Source organism: Pyxicephalus adspersus, chromosome 4 (genome assembly GCF_032062135.1).
Source record: "Pyxicephalus adspersus chromosome 4, UCB_Pads_2.0, whole genome shotgun sequence".
NCBI lineage: Eukaryota > Metazoa > Chordata > Amphibia > Anura > Pyxicephalidae > Pyxicephalus > Pyxicephalus adspersus.
In genome coordinates this window covers 64,362,386-64,384,850 of record NC_092861.1, presented here as the reverse complement: position 1 = coordinate 64,384,850, position 22,465 = coordinate 64,362,386, and the positions used below count along the sequence as shown (strand labels likewise).

Here is a 22,465-nt window from a genome sequence, read left to right as displayed (position 1 = left end):
TCAATTTAAACAACAGCCAAGGTCACATGCCCAAATGTCAAGTGCCCAAATTATAAGTGCAATGGGAATTAATCCAGGGAATTGACACAGGAATTGGAACAGATTTGGACATATAATTATACACTGCAACTTCTATCTCCTGACTTTGGACTGATTTATCCATCTGAACTCTAACACATCCTCTGCTGCTGCTACCATTCTAAACTGGTATTTCATCAAACCATCTCTTTGAATTAGTCATCATCCCTCACTCCTGGAACTCAGCAAGTTTACAAGCCTCACCCATTTTATTGGACTGCTTCTCTTGGACTTCAGTTTGCCACATTGTTTATTGTATGCATATGGTCCCCAGTTATCTGTAAAAATTTATTATTCATCCTGCTCCCTCTTTGCTGGCACTACTCCCTGCACTCCCCAGTCTGATAACTCATTGTCTCTCTGCTTCTTCACTCTCCTTATTTCTCTGTCACCCTACCCATAAGTCCTTACCCCCTCTCTCTGGCAGTCTATGGAATGCCAGATCTGTTGGCAACAAATTAACCTCCATACACAACCTTCCCCTTTCTAAAGCTGCGTACACATGTGCAATTTTTGTCGTTGGAAAGGATCTTTCACAATCCTTTCCAACAACAAAGGACTACACGATGCATGAACGGTGCTGTACATACAGCACCGTTCTGCTCTATGGAGAGGGGAGGGGGAGAGCGACGGAGCGGCACCCTGCTGCGCGCTCTCCCCTTCCCTTGCTTTTGGATCAGTCGTCGTTCATCATCCGTGGATCCGCCAGGACGGTCGTTCGCACGATGGACGACGCCGACTGTACACACACCAGATTTTCACCCGACATCTGGCCGATGCCGATTATCGGGCGAGAAAAAATCTGACGTGTGTACGCAGCTTTAGTCTCTGACTATTCTGGCTCCCACTGAAACTTGGCTTTCCTCCTCCCACTCTGCCTCTGCTGCTGCTCTCTCCTATGGAGGCCTGCACTTTACACATACCCCTAGACCTGGCAACAAAGTAGGGGGCGGTGTGGGTCTCCTTCTCTCACCTAACTGTCCTTCCTACCCCACCCTCTCTCATTTTAACCTCATTTGAAGTCCACTCTGTCCGACTCTTTAGCCCCCTACCTCTCATTGTTGCTGTTGTCTACCTCCCCCCTGGCCCAGTATCACATTTTGTGGAAAGCTTTGCATCCTGGCTCCCACACATTCTTTCCCATGACCTGCCCACCGTCATCCTTGGTGATTTTAATGTTGCAATGGATGAGCCCAACCTTCCCTCCTCAGCCAAACTGCTCTCCATTCCAATCTATCATGAATGCTGCGGCCAGACTCATCCATCCTTCCCACCGCTCCTCTTCTGCTGCATCTCTTTGTAGTTATCTCCATTGGCTTCCATTTCACCCGAGAATCAAATTCAAGCTCATCATTCGCATGCATAGAAGACTTCTCTAGAGCTGCCCCAACTCTCTGGAATGGTCTTCCTCATCCTATTCGGCTTGCTCCTACTTTCTGCTCATTTAAAAAAGCGCTCATAGCCCATTTTTTTAAAGTTGCCTACCCATCTTATTCTGTCTTTTGAAACCATCACTACTTCCTACCACTACATATCTCCCATCATGTTGTGTGTGAAATTCCCCCACCTACTAGATTGTAATCTCTTCGGGGCATGGTCCTCTCCTCCTATATCACTGTCTGTATTAGTCTGTCATTTGCAATCCCTATTTATTGGTACAGTGCTGCGTAATATGTTGATGCTATATAAATCCTGTTTATTAATAATAATAATAATAATAATAATAATAATACATAACTGCATTTCTAGTAACATTTTCTAGTAACGTGTGTGCCGGGATTTCAGCTTTAAGGCAAAGCTAAGAGCCTAACCCTGGCAAAAATGTATGGAGCCTAATAAAAATAATGAAAAAGTTAGCCTGAGTTCCTCTGAGTTCCCCAGTTGGGCTTCAGTCAATGTACCTAAAGAAGAAATCTAGTGCTCCAAAAACTTTAATTATTCTTTTTAGCTAGATAATGAAACCACAACATTTATGCCTTCTATACATTAGTTTTAACAACACTGGAATTTATGGTGTGATTACAGTGAAGATAGAGCATTTATTTACCACGATTATCTTGAATCTGCAGAAAGTAATGATAAATGCTAAAATCTGTGCACTGTAAATAAAACCTGGATGTATTTTAGCAGAACTAGAACCTTTATTTAGTGTCCTGAAAATAGTTTTAAAATACCTTACTTAACAATCAAAGTAATAAACTACAAAAAAACTGCAGAACTTTGATGTGGATTGTAAAAGTTTTCACAGCAAAATAGTTTTGGAAGTTAGAGAAAATTCCGTATAGAGTTCAGTTCATTTAAAGGAGTTGTTAGGCTTGCTATAATAGGATATGCTGTTAAGGGGTAAGAATAGAATAAGGAATTCATCCAACCTTTGCAGGGTGACTTACTGAAGTAAAATTAGGGCTTGTTCCCTTTAAACATCCAGTTTTGCAGTACAATGCTGGATGATCAAAGCGGGTGTACATTTTTACTTGTTTCACCCTCCCTGAACCCAACATTTTTTTAAAATGAGTCCTTCAAAAGTGGGATTTAAAAAAAATATATATAGAATGGGAATCAGTTAGTAAAAGCCATTATTTTTAGATACAGTAGGGCTGATTTATTAAACATCTCCAAGGCTGAAATGCTGAAAGTGTAGACATTTGCTAGTACATGTTTTCAGTCCTAGACCGAATCAATTCCAGGTTTGCTGCATCACCTAGCTTTACTGAACAAAGTGTATCTATTTTCTACTGCCTTAAAGACACCCCTGATGAAAAACAGAAAATGAACTTAAAAACTAGAAATTCTACAGCATTAAAGTGTAGTATAGTAAGATGAATTATGATTTTGGGCTGTACTGTCTTTGATGACTATTAGCCAGTGGGAAAACTGACCAAAATATCTTTATTACTTACAGAATACAACGTAAACTGTGTGCAACATTCTTGTCAAGCCCCGCGGTTATCTTTGGGGCAGAATGGTGCCCTAGAGGTCAGCACTCCGGCCTTTGCAGTGCTAGGTCCCAGGTTTCAATTTCGTCCAGGGCACTATCTGCATGCAGTTTGCATGATCTCCCTGTGTTTGCGTGGGCTTCCTCAGAGAAAACCAGTTTCCTCCCACATTCAATGGAGTTAGGTTCCATTTAGGTTAATTGGCTTCCCTTCAAATTGACCTTAGACTGTATTAATGACATATGACTATGGTTGGGACATTAGGTTGTGAGCCCCTTTGAGGGGCAGTTAGAGACATAACTATGGATTTTCTAAAGCACTATGCTATTTCGACCGTATACAAATGAGCTGAGCTCATTCCATGAGACTAAATTTATTAGATTGGATTAGGTGAGGAGAAGTTTCTATAGAAAGATATTCTGTATATACATAAAAACCTATGAAATGAATGGGTTTTAAAAAAATGGCTTAGGAGTATGTAATATTTTTTATAATACTATATATAGTATGTAATACGTTTGTTATATGTATTTTTTGGATATGAATAATGTTTATTTTTGAAGTAGAAAAAATGTACCCTCTGTTTCTAAAGATTTTTTATATATTATTTCTAAGAACAAAATCCTTTAATAAGTGCTTGAAAGTGTAAAGCTACGTACACACGGCAGATTTTTATTGCCCGATAATCGGTGTACAGTCGGTGTCGTCCATCGTCCGGACGACCGACCTGCCGGATCCACGGACGATGGACGACAGCCGATCGTAATGAAAGGGAAGGGGAGAGCGCGCAGCAGGGTGCCGCTCCGTCGCTCTCCCCCCTCCCCTCTCCATAGAGCATGAACGGTGCTGTATGTACAGCATCGTTCATGCATCCTGCAGCCCCTTGTCGTTGGAAAGGATCGTGAAAGATCCTTTCCAACGACAAAAATTGCAAGTGTGTACGCAGCTTTAGACTTGTGAGCTGTCTGAAAGTGTGTCAGACATAGATAACCTCTGTGAAGGGAATGTTCCTTTGATGTATAGATAGAAGAAGATTCTCATTGCAGTGCACACCATCCATGACAACTGCTACTGACAGATGAAATGACATATAGAACAAAATGATAGATTTCTGATATGTGAAGTTATTTATCTGAACAGTATATGACCTTAACATAGCTGCTCCCAAAAATGCTGTCCTGTGAAAAAGGTTTTTTACTCTCATTCTGTTTTGGGCCAAAGGCACGTAGGATATTTATATGGGCATTAAGAAGTTGGAAAAGAGGCTGTAATTTCACAGAAACTGATAATATTATTTGCAGATATTACATGAAAAATATTGAGGTAATGCTTTTGTTTTTTAAAAATAAGTGCCACTATAGCATGAAACAGGAACACTGCTATAATAGTATATATGGAATAGTGAAAAATATATTGAAATACAGACATTATGACATCATATAGTCTGAACTTTATGTACTTGGGATTTTGGACATCCCATCTGTATTGTCCAAGTTTAGAGCCATGCCAAGCCAGTAAGCAGAGTTTGTAAATATTTATATTATCACCCACCTAACACCTACCAAGAAATTCAATAAAAGGTCAGGTGTCAGCCACTTTACTCTCCTTTTACTTGTTGGCTTCATTACTAATCAATAAAAAAAAAAACAACGGTGAAACAAATTCTTCTGGAAACTCTCAAAGTACATTTATTTCAAAAAAGAAATCTCCTTTTCCTCATCTTTCCATGACTTGGTGCCAAATGTGGTAACATACATTCCTGATGCTTTATAAAACCTATAGAATGTTTTTGGCTTACAAAAGGCAGAATGCTAATTCTTGTCCATTCCTAGTTTTATATCTTACTTTTTCTCAGCCAACCATTACGCCGGATTATTTGGCTTTTAGCTTCAGGCAAGTACAATATTTTTTATGTGAGAACTTTTGGCAACTTTTGTGGTCCAACATTCTTTCTATGTGTGATTTCAGTGCAGTGGACACAAGGATTGTTCTTAGGCTTCCAAAGTTTTCATTTTCTATCTTAATTCACCCAATAAGTTTGATTGCATTTAGCTTTAGAAATACATGCATTTTAATCTGGCTTTCTAACAGTGTATTAACTCTATTAAGAGTTTATTGCCAAGAAAATACTTTTCGCCTTGAAACAGAATAGTACAATATGTGATGTTCCTAATGGATGTACCTTTAAAGGGATTACCATAACTCATAAAAATTTGTTGCTTTTGACCTTTTCATGTATTACCACTGAAATCTTTGTTTAGAAAAACAAACAAACAGTTGATCTGGGCAAGTGAGTTTTACCTTCATGTATTGGTATAAAAAGCATGGCAAATATAGGAGGTGGTGATACTTACATGATAACAGAGTAAAGAGGTAAACCTAACTTTCTATATTGAATGCAGCAATCAGTATGGACAGTAACTGAGTAATGTTCCTTTTGAATTGCTTTGTGCTACATAAGTAACAGTAAGATGCCCTTTTCATGTATGTTTTTATAAGGAATGGTGAGAAAAAGAAACCCATTCCAAAAAAACACGACCGTTTGAGTAACAAATGATTGATGAATATATAGAAACATTTCTTGTTTTCACCCATGAAGTTGTCCTAGCATGCACACACCTGAATGAGACCCTCAAGCTGCATAAATGCCCCTCTCCTGCATTGTCCAGCTTCACATGTATTATAATGCATATTTTTCAGTATTCAGTTGCTGACCTTTATTTACCTAATCTGAAGCAGAACCTTCAGGTTCAAGTGCCAGGTCCCAAACATCCTCATTGAAATCCCTCTTTGTATTTCTGTTGTGTTCATAAAATAAGTCCATCTCTGTTCTTCGTATATCATTTGAATGATGAAAATTCCTATTAACCACTAGATTTATGCATTAATAAGATCAGTTTCTAAAATCATAACTAGTTTTTAAAAGAAAAAAAGTATAAAAAACTGATATGTTTAAGAAATACAACAATGCTTTGTGTGTCTGCAAAAAAATCTGTTTATCATGCCAGCAATGCCAATACCCTTTAGTGCATAAGCCTTGTTCTTTAATAGTTCTTAAAAGCATTGACCTAGAACACAATGCTTGCTTTCTTGTTTATGATGGATTTTACACTGAATTGTGCTTTGATGTCTTTGAGGCCCTTTTTAGCTGATTCTTTGCTTTGGGCTGAACTTTTAGTACTGGTATGTATAATATATTCTCAGATTACGCTTCCACTAAAATACATTCTAAAAAGTTTCTGTGCAAATAAAAGTTTCTTCTTTTATGATTGATTTAAAATGACCTTATGTATTACAATATACCAACAGCTGCAGCACACAATTACATAATGGTCACTACCTTTTGTATTTGTAACTTTTTACTATTCATCTTATTCCATTTTCCTTTTTATATAATCTCTTTCATTCTTCTTATATGGAGACATAAACCATTTTCTATCCCCCATTCCATACCCTTGAAATTAACTTGATAGACAATTTCTTTTTTTAGTCTGACTAAGGTACTATGAGTTCTCTTAACATTGCACTGTTGATGTTACTGTCCTAGTATCTAAAAAGAAGGTATAGTATTTAATAATTTGTCCCTTGAAGTCCTAGACCCCTGTTGGAATCAAAGCTAGGATTCACATTGGATCAAATCATGCTCCTGTGGGGCATGGGCTTTCAGCTTGGTTAGGGGGTCCAAGTATTACATTGCAAAGCTAAAAGTGTACTAGTAATTATACTGGTAGATAGTCCTCCGCATCACCAAATAAACACTTCTTTATTTGCTAATGGACTGGGGTGAACTATTTGAATTCACTGCAAGCTGTTACTGATGTAATTCGGTCTGTTCACTTTTAGTAATCCACTACAAGATTTGACAGAAACATTTGATAAAAAGGTACGTGCACTTAGGAAAAGTGTCAAATTAATGCATGTAGCAATGGTGTTGCCCACCACAGAATTACATTACATTACACAGTCAAAGTATATGAGATGCCACTAAAATTGCAATGTTTATGTTTATTTTAAATAATTAATTGGAATATTTCCAGATAGTAATTAAATGTGTGAAAAAAAAAATGTCCCAGTTCAGAATATCATATGGGGTCCAAATTCAGATTTGCGTGAAGTTTTATTAGTTATATTTATTTTTATTACAAAGGTCCCCAAATTGTTAGTCCACTAATATGTAAATTATCATTAAAATAATGGGAAGGGGTTAGGGTGGTTTTAAGCAAAAAATAATGTTAAAACCGATCAGACAAAGGCCCTGATTTATGAAAGCTCTCCAAGGCTGGAGAGAATACACTTTCAGAAGTGAAGCTGGGTAATACAGCAAACCTGGAATGAATCTGGTCCAGGATTTAAAACATTTGCTAACAAATAGCAAATGTTTTTTAAAAATACATTCCATGTTTTCTGGATCACCCAACTTCTCTTCTGAAAGTGTATTCTCTCCAGCCTTGGAGAACTTTAATAAATCAGGGCCAAAGAGTCATCAATCAGCACAGTAATGCTTAAAAGAGATTTCAAAATATATTTCTAAGTAGAAGAGTCCTCATTCCATCAGACCCTGCTGGACTTTTCATACTTAATCACCCTGCTATGTTACACAAAATTCACATAATCTGCAGAGCTATGAACACGTGCCCTTATCTTTGCTAGGAATAATACTCTAAATATGGATATTCTCCTGTCCTTCCTCTATCTTTTCTAGGCAGTCCCGATCTTTCTCCCCTCCATGTTTCTCTCTAAGATTCATAAACTCTTCTGAGCGTTTATTTGAATTTACATATCCTTGACAAGACCCAAGGCCAGAACAGAACTGGACTCCTTAGCAGTTCTCTATATTATCACAGGATCATAAAAGTTGGGTGCCTTTGGAGAATTCCTCTTTTAGACCTTTGATCATTCGCTGAATAGACCAGTCTTCTTTCTCCACTCCCCATGAACTTCCTTGTCTCACACTTTATCTTCTTCGCTTATAGGATAGTCTTGTTCACACTGGGAAGGAATCTTCTAGACCTGGTTTTCTGACCAGGAATGGGGACTAAGAGTTTCCTGTTCTGGACTACAGTTAATGACCGCCAATTACAACTGGTTCGCTTGGACCACCAACTACAAACCTTTACAACTCCCAATCTCTTGATTAGGTTGTATAATTTCTTGCCTCCAGTATAGCCAGCTATCCTTTTTTTTTGGCCACTTTTTCAGATAGATCTATATTATGTAGAAAACGTGCTCCCTTTGAAGATCTTCTTCGACAGGAACATCACTCCCATGTCATTTCCTTTATTTATAATATTTTCCTCTTGTTATTCCCATATGCCTCTCTTTGTTTGTTACGAGGAATGATATCTGGGTATTACCACCACATGGAAAACTGCGAGAAAGCCATTTTTTTATTCTATAAAATTTCCCTTGCCAGAACATCTGGTACAGAGGTCCTGTAAACCTACACTGTTTTCTTGCTTCTACATCAGATACCTGCTGGTGTTAAAATACTGCACAGGACTCTACGCTGAATATTTGGTGGGAGAATCCAGCCATTCATAGATTATGGAGCACTATTATTCAGATTTATAATGTCCTAAATGACTCCTTTATTCCCAACAATCCTGCCATAGCCCTACTCTCAATCAAATCTTCCAAGTGTCCTCTGTCATTTTTTCATGGCAGCTTAAATGGTATACCTAGATACTGGATACTGGCAGGTGACTATCCCATCTATTGGTTAGATTATATTTAACAAATGGGTTTATTATACACTCCATATCAATGAGATGCAAGCCAAAAGTAGCATGTAAATCTCATGCAGTGATGCTGTTAGGTCAACAAGGTAGGTATTAGGTAGGTGATAAAGTGCAGTGAATAACCTAAAATCCTTCAATAATTCAATTTATATTTTATTTTATAATATGAATTCACTTGGAAACATGTTGACATCATGTAATGATTTATAAGCCCTACCAGTTGACCCATGTGGACCTTCTGCAGACATTGTCTGAGGGGCAAATCTTTACTTGGCATTTTGTAAAAACTCCTTTCATTTTATCTTTTGTAATTATTACTTTCATTAATACCATGCATGTTTACAGAGAACATACATAAATTCCTACCAGCAATTAAGCCCATTTGGATGAAAGCTGATTTTCCAAGCAATATTTTTTGTGATCATGAAGATAATAGTGCATCTGGAGAAAACCTGCACAAATGAGAACATACATGCCGGTCATAGTCTTGGTGGTAGCTGAACTCTTCACCTGAGGCATTAAAAGGTCCTTAAAAACAATATGTTCCTAGCTTCTGCTCTAAATGGTATTGAGCAAAATAGTTTACTACATTTTCTCCTAATTATTTACTTTGAAGTTAGGGTAATAGGAGTTATAAAGTATAGTTCTTAGGAGCAGTTGCATGTGAGTTCCTTTGAAAATTAATACCACTGGTCTTGCAAATTAGTGCTTTTCCAGGAAGCAATGGGCTGGGCTGTTTTTATATTTTGATATCTTAGTAGGGAATACTGTCACTTTTATTTTACTGATACCTATATCTCAGGAAAATAATGGGTGATCTCCAAAAGTTCCAAACTACTCATAAAGATTACTTCTCATAAAACTCTCAAAGGTTCCTTGATCCACCATTTGCTTATTCTGCCAAGATTGGTGCGTTACAAAGAACTAAAAATCCAAGTTAAAGAGTAACAGGCATTTTAAAAATCTATATTCTAAATCTAAATCTATCCCTATTTGGGACTGAATGCTATTATTTAATCCCATATTTTATGAGAACTGAGATTTCTTTTTTTATCATTTCTTCAAAACACTTAATAATACTGAACTAATAAAAAAGTCTAGTGTATCAACAAAAACATAGCTCTCAGGGTGGTAGACTGTTGGCTTAGCTTCAGTCAGTTCAGTAACAGCTGGAGAACGTACATGCCGGCTGGTTTTATGTCACAAAATATTTTGGTGTAATATTTTTGTATGCATTCATTTGCTTTCATTTCTGTCAGTTGGAACTTAGATATTGGGAAAAACAGGACAAAGGTCTACATGTAAAATGTCTACAGAGCAGCTTGGATGACATCCCAAGGATTTCTTTGAATATATGTCAAAGAGGGTGACATGTATGGGTGAGGAGAGATTCCACCATAGGCCCCCATCCAAAAACCCCTGACATCTTTTTTAGGTACTGGGATGTGGGATACATCAGAACAAGGGTAATTGGTTGTGTATGGGCATGAGGGCTTACATGCCCACTGCTCTCCCCCTATTTTTACCTTTCAGGCTGGATGTTTAGATGAGGCATCTTTTTAAGAGAAAAGTGACCACAAAACAATGCCTAAATAAGAAAGATAATAAAGCCCTCAATAAATAGCAGCAAAATGGCTGATTTTCTCAAATATCCAGTGGAGTTTATTTGCTTTTCCTATGCTTACCCTGCAAAGGACTTACTTTTCACTGACAATATGGCTGCTATGTTGCCCCCTTTTTTATAGTGATGGTACTGGCACACAACAGTTTCCCCTACTAATGGCCATTGTAAATCTTCTGATAGTCAAAAGACCATGTAGTGCAAAATGGTTAAAAAAATTCATTCCAGTCAGAAAGCCCCATAATTTTCAGTTTTGGGTAACCCTTAGTAGTCCTGAACCCAAAACTCATCCCTATTTGTGGATAACTACGGACTACAGCAAACACATCTGGCTAACAGATCTTTTGGGGAAATCTGGAGGAGTTAGTCTCCCACAGTTTATGCCGATTAATGTTTGTTCCAGGAATGTTGGCTATGCATACAGAATTGCACTTAGTGTACATAAGTAAATGGTAGTTGTTATATTTGATTTGATTTTGTAAGCATGTGGTTATCTTTATCTACCATTATCTAGTATATCAATTCTGTCCCACATTGCAGAAATGTTGATACATTGTGATACTCCAAAAGTTCAGTCTGCCAATTCAATTAACTTAATTTCTCTAGCACTTTTGCTGGATATTCATTTTTTTGAGAAATATAATGTGCAAGAAAGATGATAACAACAAAGATTACAACAATGACAACTCCCTGGGCACATTGTTGAGAGATATATGTTGCATGAAAGGTAGGCATTGCTATGATTGCTCAGTTCTTGAGTGAATACTATTGTTGTAAAGGCATGAAAGCTATTTTCAAGTGCCATTAGAATAAATTAAAAAATATGGCATCAGCTATTGTAAACATTACACTGTGATAGAAAAATGTTCTCCTGGCAAGCTTACTGACTGTATGTTAATATTTGCAGGTGAGGAAAAAGAAAAAAAAATATGGCATTTTAAGTTTGGGCATAAAGCCTAAGACACGGTTAAGAAATCAGAGGAACTATTTTTACTAGCTACATTCCATTTACCAGGTTCATTTTCATTTGTTATCCTCTTTCATATATGTGATGTGATTGGAAAATTTAGAGGTTGAACACTCTTCAGAGTCCAAAAATTCTGAAATTTTAATTTTATATCTTAGCAACAAACAATTGTAATATGTTTTTTCCTTATAGTGTATGTAGTAGTTTAAAGCAAAAGGTTGCATGTAATTGATATATTTGGTGAGCCTTGGACTCCAATTAAGAAACTTGTGAGGAACCTGTATTTAATATACCCATGACACATACCTCTCTGAGCCAATATGATGTTGAAACTTGTGTCTGGTGTTGCTTTACGTCAAGGTAGCTAGACATGTAATGCATTCTACATTCCAAAGAAATGCAAACTAGTTCTCTAGAAAGAAAAAAATGTATGTTCTCATATACAGACATGGACACATTTTTTTCTTGTACATACCAATTTATTTGGCGAGCTCATTCATTGTTTGTACGCTGTTAGATCCAAAATTTGAAAAAAATGTAAAATTAATTACTAAATTTTGTGCTAAATTATATTTAGGGTAACTTTTAAAGGTGATTTTGACCTTTCCCCTTTCACATACCCGTTCTCTTCAACACATTTCCTTTTTAATCTCCTATATCCACAATCATGTGATTTATGGGTTCCAAGTCTTCTTTCTTGTCCCATGCACAGAAGGAATGGTCCTTTTTTGAGTGTCCATGTAACCTTCTGGGTGATGGTGACATTTCCTATTTGCTGTGTAAACTAATTGGCATTTACACATCTGTAGCACTGGGTAATCAGTCAACCGCACCTAGAAACAGTGGCAAGACTTAAATAAGAATTACACAAGGTAGTAACGAAACCCCAAAACCCCCAGAATAGGGTACAGGAAGGGTTTCATTTTTGGTCAAAGATGGTTTTTTAAATCAAATTAAATATACTATAATTTTCACAAGGGCTATTTATTTAATATGTACAGTAACTCTCCAGTTTGTCAGTGCCTATACCAGGTATGTTCCAGATAGCACTAATCAATCACAGTAAAATGTAAAAGGAAATTAAAGTGGAATTCTCATTAAAATAACAAAATGACACTTTCATTTACTTCAGCACAGCCCCTGATCCCTCCACACCTGGACTTGAGTAAGTCCCTTGCCTTTCTGGATTTTTTCTTCATCCCGGCACCACCATCTTCTTCCTTCGTCTTCCGGCTTCTGCTTACGTCAACTGATCTTACACTGCTCATGGGCGACATTAGGTGACGTTTCATCCTGGAAATGTAAAAAAGGTGCCCCTTCACTGTGCATGCTTGAGATCTGCACTTTTTTATTGCAGGGGAAAAGCCCCTCTGTGCATGTCCAAGCAGTCGGAGGCCTCCTGTAAAATGTGATGTAGGTACCCCAGGAGGCTCTGGGATTCTAATTCAGTATTAGTGTTGCCGCTGTAAGAACAGAAAGAGGGTCTCCCTTTTGTTTTTTTTTTAAAAAGAAAGTATTTTAAAGAAACATAATTTTACTTAATATAAAGGTTATCCACCCTTTTATATAAAATAAAAATGATTGGTCTGTTTTGAGTATTCACCTTTCCTTTTGTCAATGGGCTATAGTCTATTATCTAGGATCTATACCTATCAGTTAATCCATCTAGACCCTGATCTTTAACTGGATATTTCTGTCTTTTAGATGTATAAAAAAATGTAAACAAATGTACTGGATCAAATCCTAGGAGTCAAGAAGCCAATGTTTCTAACTTACAGCCATGTCCAACTTTAATGAGTGACCAGAACATGTTTATGATAAAATATTCTAGAATAGTATTAGTAACCTATTAGCACTCTTAGTAAAACAAGCATAAATCTAAATTTAAATATTTGCCTTCAAATGCCACCTGTCCTTAAAGTTTTGGTTTTCTTCTGTTCCCTAAAATCCCTGCCTAATATTATTGCTGGCTGTACGTTAAAAAAAAAACAACGTAAATGTACACCATTGTCCACACAGCTCTGGTTTAACAGTTTTCTACATTTATCTGCATAATACAGTTTAATGGTCTGAACATCTGAAGATTTCTTGTAATAATAATAGAATTTATGACTTCAGACATTGAATATAACTTTGATCTGACACAGTTTGGCTGTAAAATGCCATGTGAAATTTTGTTCTTTTCTTTGGAATAATTTTATTGAATATTCAAAACCAACACTAAATCTGTCATGATCATATCTACAAGATTTCTTTTCTTTTTTTATATAATGGAAGAAATGAAATTTTATAAAAAAATGAACGTCAAGTTACAGTACAAAGGAGTGGTGTGGCTTTAATATTAGAAGATAATGTCCAATGTGGAAATCTCCTATTTGATTGGGGTTTTCTGTGCAATTGCATGGATGGTTTCCACCTTCCACAGCTTAACTTTAAAATACAGTTGGAGTAAAAGGAGATGTAAAAGCCAACCCAGGGATTTAATGTAATTTTTGTCCTCTCTTTCTGAAAAAAAACAGAACGCCTGCCATTCATGCTAAAGCTTTAATCCTATGTAGATGCTGACCCAGGACCTGCAGACAAAAAGATTTCTGAGTCAATTCTGACATTTCTGATATGCATGTTTCTTCTAAATTAAAAAAGCAGTAAGTCAATATAGCAGCCAGTCAACTAGTATTTGTAATACTAGATAAACAGTGGCAAGCCCTACATTTTCATGGAACTAAACTTACCTCCCCTTGGTCTATCACCAAAATTTTCACCCAATCTTTTTTTTGGGTTCAGAGGATCGTCTGTCTTGATTGGCCAGGGCAGAATGACTAAACACCATACATAATGCAGGAATGGCCTAACCTGGATATGCTGGGATTTTACATTGAAGTGCACATGCACATCTCAGTGTACATTTAACAGAAAAGTGTGTAAAGTGAAGTTAGGTTGTTTTATTGCAGAAGGGACTTAGCATAGGTCTTCTGCAATAGGTTCCCACCCAATAAGGGGTCATTTTGGGTACAGGAAGATGTGATGGTGATTGAAGGAGCTTTCCTAACCCTAAGCTATACAAAATTCATTTCACCTTAAGAAATACTTATCTGTACAAATACAGAATGCATTTGTCTTCTTATCAACTCCACTTGAATACTTGCTACAAGTATGGCTCTTTACATGATTAGTGTACAATACTGAATGACATACATTTTTATTTTTTCAGGTGTGAATTCTTTGCTTCATACATGGCATGGGTAACGTACAAAATTTACACTGTGGTGATATTGCTACTTCAGCTCCATGTATCTTCATCGGAAGACGGTGAAATAAGATCAAGTGAGTAAACCAATGAACAATATATTATATTAAATAATGTGTTATATAAGATATTTTCTTTGGTACTTCATTTTTTTTTAATCTCTGTTTATTTTTGTCTGGTTTCAACAGTTTATTATTGGGGAAAGGTGAGGGTGTGGCAGGGTTTACTGCTAAAGCAAACTACTTTGCATCTAAATATTTTCTGACCACATTAAAATAGACCACCTATTCCACCTATTTTTGGATTAGGGTTCATAGAAAGTCAAGGTGTCTCCTGTTCAGCTATCTGTGAAAATACCTCCCAACAACAAATGGCTAATAAAAATAAATGAATGGTTAAATGGTTATAATCAGTAATAGTGCTACACAACAGGCGAAGACTACCCTCTGTGTGATAGAAAAAATTATTGTAAAGAAAAAAAAAAACATATTGGGGGGGGTTCTTCTAGATAGATGCTATGTACTGTTGGGTGAATTTTGCCTCTTTCTGATCTATGGAATGATTTTAAAATAGCCAAATGCAAAAAAAAAAAGGAATGGAAACACCCCCACATGTGTAAAGAACACTGTGCAATAGATAGGTGGGCATAAATCTTTATAAGCATGGGAAGAGTCACTTTACATGGCTTTGAGAGCAACATAGAAGAGATGGCAATTCTTCAATTTACAGATGTGTAAGGTCCCTTAAAATTTTAATAGAATTATGGTAGAATCAGTACTGTATGACTACAAAAAATGAATTTATTCTGTAGGATTGAATTACTTTCTTGTAGAATTGTAGTATAATCAAACAGTAGAATTATTCAACTAAGCTAAACGATTACTTTATCCAACATGAATTCCACTTGAAAGTCCTTGGTAATAACAAATAAAATCAGTACAACATTTGGTGTGACAGCCCGTCAATGACAGGTATAGCAGATGACAAATCCAGCCTGAAGATGATAACAGGTATAGCATACAGCCCAGCTAATCCAGCCGGTCACTGATAACAGACAAACATTGGCGATGTTTGGCTTTATTCACTTCAGTTTGAATTTAACACAAACATAATGCTAAAATCCAAGCCCAATACTGTGTTGCAATAAATGAGACCTAAAGACATAATTTTGCCCTTATAAAGTGCATTATTAAGGGCCCCTTTTTGAATGTGCTCAATGGGCTTTGGCAGTAGGTTTAAAATAGAAGGGAAGGAACGCATGATGGAGTGACAATACAAAAAGCAGTGGATGGATTTACTAAAGGAGTTTTCTTACATAGCAAAGTGAATTATCACATTGTAAGAGATACTTTAGTTAGCTTAGTCAATTAGGTGACGCTCTGCTAACTTCTGCTATCCTACTATCTGCAAGCAAAAAACTTTTTTTTATTTGCACATGATTAGTTAAACTTTGCACAAATAAAAATACATTTCTATCATGATCACTTAGCTGGGAGAAAAATCGCTTGCTTCACTTTGCTGGCAGAACAGCTTAAACCCCTTTAGTAAATCAATCCTAATGTGTGTGTAACATGTTTTTTTTCTGTTTGGATTTTGTGGTCATATGTTGAATGACATAAGTATACCATGAGAGGTGTTGCTTATCTTTTTTATAATACCCAAATACTAACACATACTAAGTAGAGATTGATCAAAGTGGTGTTTTGTTGTGTCAGTTGATATATGGCTTTTGTTGAATAACATTAATTTACACTTAGCGTTTTAGGGCTGGTAAAGTAGACTAGATTGCCTATATAGGTAGGATTAAAGGAAAAGCCATAAACACTTACAATGAAGAAGCTTTCAAGAAGCGTTATAAGGGTTATTTTTTGCAAGGCATGCTGGAATTTGATGTTCCTTTAAAACAGTTTTAAAACTCATTCTTTTAAACCAGTTTTGTTGTCTGTGAATAATTCTTTTTGTCCACTGATTTATAACCTCAATAAAATTAATGGATCAGCTTACCAATATTAACCAGAGGTCTAAACATTTACTTTAGTATAATTTCCAAGGATAGCATTTACAGAGAATAACATTTACAGATGTTGGTATAATGTGAAAAGATGTGACATTCTTAAGTTTCCCTTGTGAATTGGACACCTTCTGGTTTTTGAAGGTGTACTCAGATTTTATTTTAGGGCACTTCTTTTGTTTGGCCTAAATGTATTGGCAATATCTTTTGATGTTTCAGATTACCTTTTTCCGTCTCAAGTCTTTGTTGCACTTAGAGGGATTTATATTGTTAAATAGGTCTATTCTGGATAAGAAAAAGCTTCCACTGAATCACCACTGAAAATCAATATGGAACATTCATATTTATTATATTTCCGAGTGTCCCAGTAAAAAACTAGAGAAACTAAACAAGATTGTTTAAAGTAAAGGTTGGCAGCCGTGTAGATGCTTTTTATGTGGCACCAATTCTTGCAAAGGCTGTGTATCAATGTTTCAAGGTTCTGCTTTTAAATCTTTCCAAGTTAGGCTACTATCAGCACGTTCATGTTGGATCATACCCACAATCCTACAACTCTGAGTTGCAGTTTTGTAGGTAGGTATGATCTAATATACATGTGCTAAAGGTAAAATAAGTAATAAGAGTACAATTATCCTTGAAGTATTTTGAAAATAGATACTGGATCATAAAAAGCTAAAAGAATTCCAAATTTATCTTTCTGTCATGAAATTCTGTTTTTTTTTTTTTTTTTGTAAAAAAGACTTAAGTTACTCATAATAATTCTGATTATAGCTCTTATCTTGTAACTCGCACCAAAGGATTGTAAGCTGGATTCAAAAATGCAGAATGGGGCAACACCTCAGTCATTTGTATAAATCAGCCAATTGGTCTCCTTGCTTAAAAAGTGAAAGAAACATAATATTACACATAGCAGGACATTTCAATCACTAGGTTTATGAAAGGAGGAGGAGAAATTAGTAGACAGAAGTAGAGAAGGACAGAAATTAGTAGACAACATAATTTTATCAACTATAGTTTATGGGTGGAAGTCCCAGTGCTTTCTGCAATCCTAATTTTTTTTTAGATACAGTAAAGAACCACCAAATAACCAAATATATAATGTGTATTAAAAATCAATATTTGTTCAAAAGAATTAAAATCAGAAATACATAACCCGCATTGTGAAGTGTTCAGGTGACACTTACTTTTAATTGTGTTTTCTCCATCTACTTTTAGGACTTCAGGAGTTTTAGGTCACATTCAAATAAAAACAGAAAATTTAAAGGGTTCGGAAACTTTCAAGCACTATTGTATATAGTGGCACATTTAAAAATTCAGGGGAATGTGGCAAAATATGTGTACTAGTTGAAAGAAATAATGTGTAACTGCAACTATATTAACTGCCATTCATGCATAATTTTATTTCTATGTTGATGCAGGCTTTTTCACTGTTATCTGCCCACAGTGTCTGCTCAGGGCCAGTATCGGATGAGAATCTGGTATGTGTACAGGGCTCATCGTCCATCGCCCGAACGACTGTCCTGGCAGATCAACGGACGATGGATGACGAGCAATCTTAATGAAAGAGAAGGGGAAGAGCACGTGGGTGAAGTGCAGCTCCATCGTTCTCCCCATTCCATAGAGCAGAATGGTGCTGTATGTACAGCTCTCGTTCATGCATCGTGCAGTCCTTAGTCATTGGAAAGATTCGTGAAAGATCTTCTTCAACGACAATTATTGCACGTGTGTATGTAGCTTTAGTATAACAGATGTTTGAGATTGGATTTAACACTATTAACACCACTAAACAAACTAAAGCCATTATAGTTAAAAAAAAAACACAAGCAACTCCTGCTTCCCCCCTCTCCTCCAGTAGAATATTTGTCTAAAACGTATGGTAGTTTTTTACTTCCTAGTTTTAAAAATATATAACAATATTGTTTTCTATTCATTTTTCTTTAGGTTGCAGAACTGCTCCAAATGACTTGGTTTTTATTCTAGATGGCTCATGGAGTGTAGGTCCTGAAAATTTTGAAATACTAAAAAAATGGGTTGTTAACATTACAAGTAATTTTGACATTGGTCCTAAATTTACTCAAGTTGGAGTGGTTCAGTATAGTGACTATCCTGTTCTGGAGATCCCACTTGGAAGACATGAGTCTATAGAAGATCTTATCAAAAGAATGCAAGATATTGACTACCTAGGTGGGAATACACGGACTGGAAATGCAATTAAGTTTGCAATAGAAAACCTCTTTGCTAGATCATTGCGACCATTAACCAAAATTGCCATTGTTCTAACTGATGGGAAATCTCAAGATGATGTGAAGGACATAGCAGAGGAAGCAAGAAAAAATAAAATTACCCTTTTTGCCATTGGAGTAGGCTCTGAAATTGAAGAAAGTGAACTAAAGGCAATAGCCAATAAACCTTCCTCAACATACGTGTTCTACGTTGAAGACTATATTGCAATATCAAAAATACGAGAGATCATGAAGCAAAAGCTTTGTGAAGGTAATAACCAATATTTTTTTTACTTACACAGTATATTTTTGAACAACTTTACATTATGTAATGATATGTAGAAATAACTGAAGAATATACAAAGGTAATTTTTTGTTTTAGCTTTGAAAAAAGCCAGAACCCATGGTTTCATTTTCTTGCATACCCTGCAGGGAATTTACCCTCAGTTTTAGCACTAGTGACAAAGATAATTGATATTTGGAAAAAAGAAAACTGAACTGGGCTGTTACCCCAGGAAGAGTTTTTTTTTTTAAATAAGTTGCCATAAAACACTTGGCTACAAAAGCATGTAAGCTAACTCTTACCAATTGCTGGTACCTTCAATAATTTCAAACCCATTAACAAGATGAGGATTGCAAAGAAAAAGAAAGCCTATGGGTGCAGCCTGTTACTGCTTCCAGGTGTCTAGTGTTTGACAATAAGTACCCAGAAGCGGTAAATGCTGTGGTAAAATACTACTAGTCAGATTTGGAAAAAGCCTGTTATTCACAAGTTACCTGTAAAGTACAATTCAGTTTTCTTTAACTTTCAGAATATTAGTTTTCAATTCAAAATAAATCATCTATACATGATAATATATCAAGAAAAGAAATGATTTCTTTACTTTTTCAGTTTCTGTGTTTTCTTCCCAAATATCTACTCATTTTAACATTTCTGTCAATGGTTAGAAGTTGTTGAATGTTGAAAAATGTTATGTTTAATTTTCAAAAAAACAGTACATTTGTGAACATGTTGTTTTACATTTGTAATAGAAAAGGTCAAGGATATAGTACTTATATGATGTCATAGTCAATTGTCATAAGTAATTAATATTATGACTACACTGCATAACACAGACCAAACATTGCAAGAAAAAAAAAACATCTGCAAGGTAATAATGTTTTGGAAGTTATTCACTGTGCGCTAAGTTTTCTGTACGGATCACTTTTTTTTGTTTTTGAAGCTTGACTTTTTTTTGTATATTTGCCTTTGCCAATGCAACTGCTTCCAAATATATATTATTCACTTTTAAAACAAGTCATTAATGCCTAACTAGTAAACAAAAACTGATCTCTACTCTCTAGTGCTCTGCATATGCCAGCAGCATGAAGGAATGCTCAAACATAGAAAAGCTAAACACAAATTGTCAATCACAGCTCACATATCAAAGACACATCCACTAAACCTGTAGTTTTTTTTCTCTCCTCTGCATATGCCAGCAGCAAGAAGGAATGCTCAAACATAGGGGTTAGCTGTTGCCTTTTGCTCAATAGTCAAAAATTACATATACACAGCAGAGTGTTTAGCATGTTGAGACTTCATGTTTGGGAGAAAAAAAGTCACATAGTGAATAGAAAAGTTGACAGTTATTCACTAAATTGATAATGTTTTCGGAAGTATAGATGGTTTTTGACTTGACCTTATTTGTACATAACTAGAAATGTGCAAACTAAATGTATGAAATCAATGGAACATATGTACCAATTTGGTCTGTTAAATTGCAGCAATTACTTCACATTACTTCAATTATTCACAACTTCTTTAAACATCCCCTTTTGGGGGTTCACAATCTTGTCTACAGATAAGGGTCCCAGTGTTATTGAAAGGTTCATACGATACATAGCCAAATATTAATATTTGAGATGGTTTTAATTTGTTGATGGATATTTTCAATATAGAAATACTCATAATAGTCAGACAAACAACATTAGACATTTGTAGAAGCATAAATCACTCAATGATATGCCTTTAATTTAAAAAATGGTATATTTTTTTAAGAGAAATAGAGATGTTTGTTTAGTTCCAGGACAGGTTGCCAAATATTTCCTTGCAAGATTTTTCTTAAACCTTCCTCTTAGATTTTTCTTAGAGAATTTCTGAATACATTTGGCAATGACCATTTAAGTAATAAAACTTCCTAGGCATTAGGGAGAAGTACTACTTGAAACACTTAAGTGGCTGACTTATTTAAACATCTTGAATTGTGTGCTACCTGTCTGTCTCACTTATTTATATTTCTTTTCCATACATTTGAATAAAAATGATCTATAAAAACGTGTTAAAAAGTACAGATGTATATGAGTGTTGTCACATTTGTTTATTACATATATAATATGTGCTAATTTGTCCTGCAGAACATTAACTGTATACACGAGGACATATTTCCAATGCATCAAACATTCACTGGTGTGAATAGGGATAAGTAAATATTCTCAGGTTAAGCTTACAGGCACTTGATCAAATTCTGCTTGAAAACCAATAAACCCAGAGTTGGTTTCGACAGTACTATGTAGCTATGCCTTAAAGGATTATTAAAAATGTTAAAACAGAGTGTGTAAAAGCATAAAACACAACTCCACATTCCAAGAACCCCTTTCTTTCTTTGCTTTTATATGCCAATTTTTTTTTTATTTTTTTTTCCTTAATATTTGGTATTAATGAATCAAAGGCCAGCAGGGGAAATCATGCAGCTGGAGGAAGGGAAGGCAGAAGCAAAATTAAGGGTAGAATCAGTGGAATCATATATAGGCAAAACCTGCCAACACTTTTCTAAATGGGCCCCATCCACCCCCCCCAAAAAAAAAAAAAAAATAACAACAAGCCTACAAGAGGGATAGAGGTGCTTCCATCTAAATGATTGTAGGTGGCAAGCGCTGCTGATGCCCCCTCCTCTCCTTCACCTCCTATTCCCTCCTCCACTGATTCTTCATCCTTCTATGCCTCTCCCTCTCCCCTTTACTTCTTCCTCTTTCTTCCCCTTCTTCACCCTCTACTACCCCCTACCTTTCACCTATTCCTGCTCTAACTCTTTATATGGTATTATGACATAAAAGAGTAGCTATGAGGAGCTTGTAACCCAGCTAGCGGCACAGGAGGCAAATAGCCCACTTTCACTAAGGATGTAAATCTACTTCAACAGACCTGCCAGTGCCTACAAGTCCTAAATTATTCTTTCACTATGTATTTTATCAGCAGCACTCCCTCTATTGTCCCTCTATTACAGCTAAAGCGGTTATAAAGGGGTTATAAAGGGGACCTGTCACCTGTTTCAACAAGAGTTCAGGAACACTCCAAGCTAATTCAAAGGCACCCCTCAACATGTTGATTCATAAAACTGCCATCTGGTAAATTCTGTGTTCTAGGTGTGCATATAGCTGTGAATATTTAGATATTGGCATTAGTCATTGTCTGGGTTTATGTAACCATTTACCATTTATTGTGTTGTGATATTACTCATTTAATACTTTTTTTAATACCTCCTTTATTTTCAGCTCTTTTAAATCAAGACCAGGCCATATCTGTTGCAATGCAACCTGCATGTTGTCGCTGGAAGTTTAGGTGTTGTCACCATGTTGGGCTGACCGGTTACATTATATATATATATA

The 22,465-nt window shown here is 35.9% G+C and overlaps 1 protein-coding gene across 1 annotated transcript in view; it reads left to right on the top strand.

Moving 5' to 3' along the window:
- The window catches only part of COL21A1 (collagen type XXI alpha 1 chain), a 110,289-nt gene that overhangs the window by 23,147 nt on the left and 64,677 nt on the right, over positions 1 to 22,465 (top strand). Inside the window, exons 2-3 of the mRNA XM_072408462.1 lie at positions 14,552 to 14,664; positions 18,540 to 19,091. Of these exons, the coding sequence (XP_072264563.1) occupies positions 14,552 to 14,664; positions 18,540 to 19,091 (665 nt within the window). The remainder of the gene's footprint in view (positions 1 to 14,551; positions 14,665 to 18,539; positions 19,092 to 22,465) is intronic.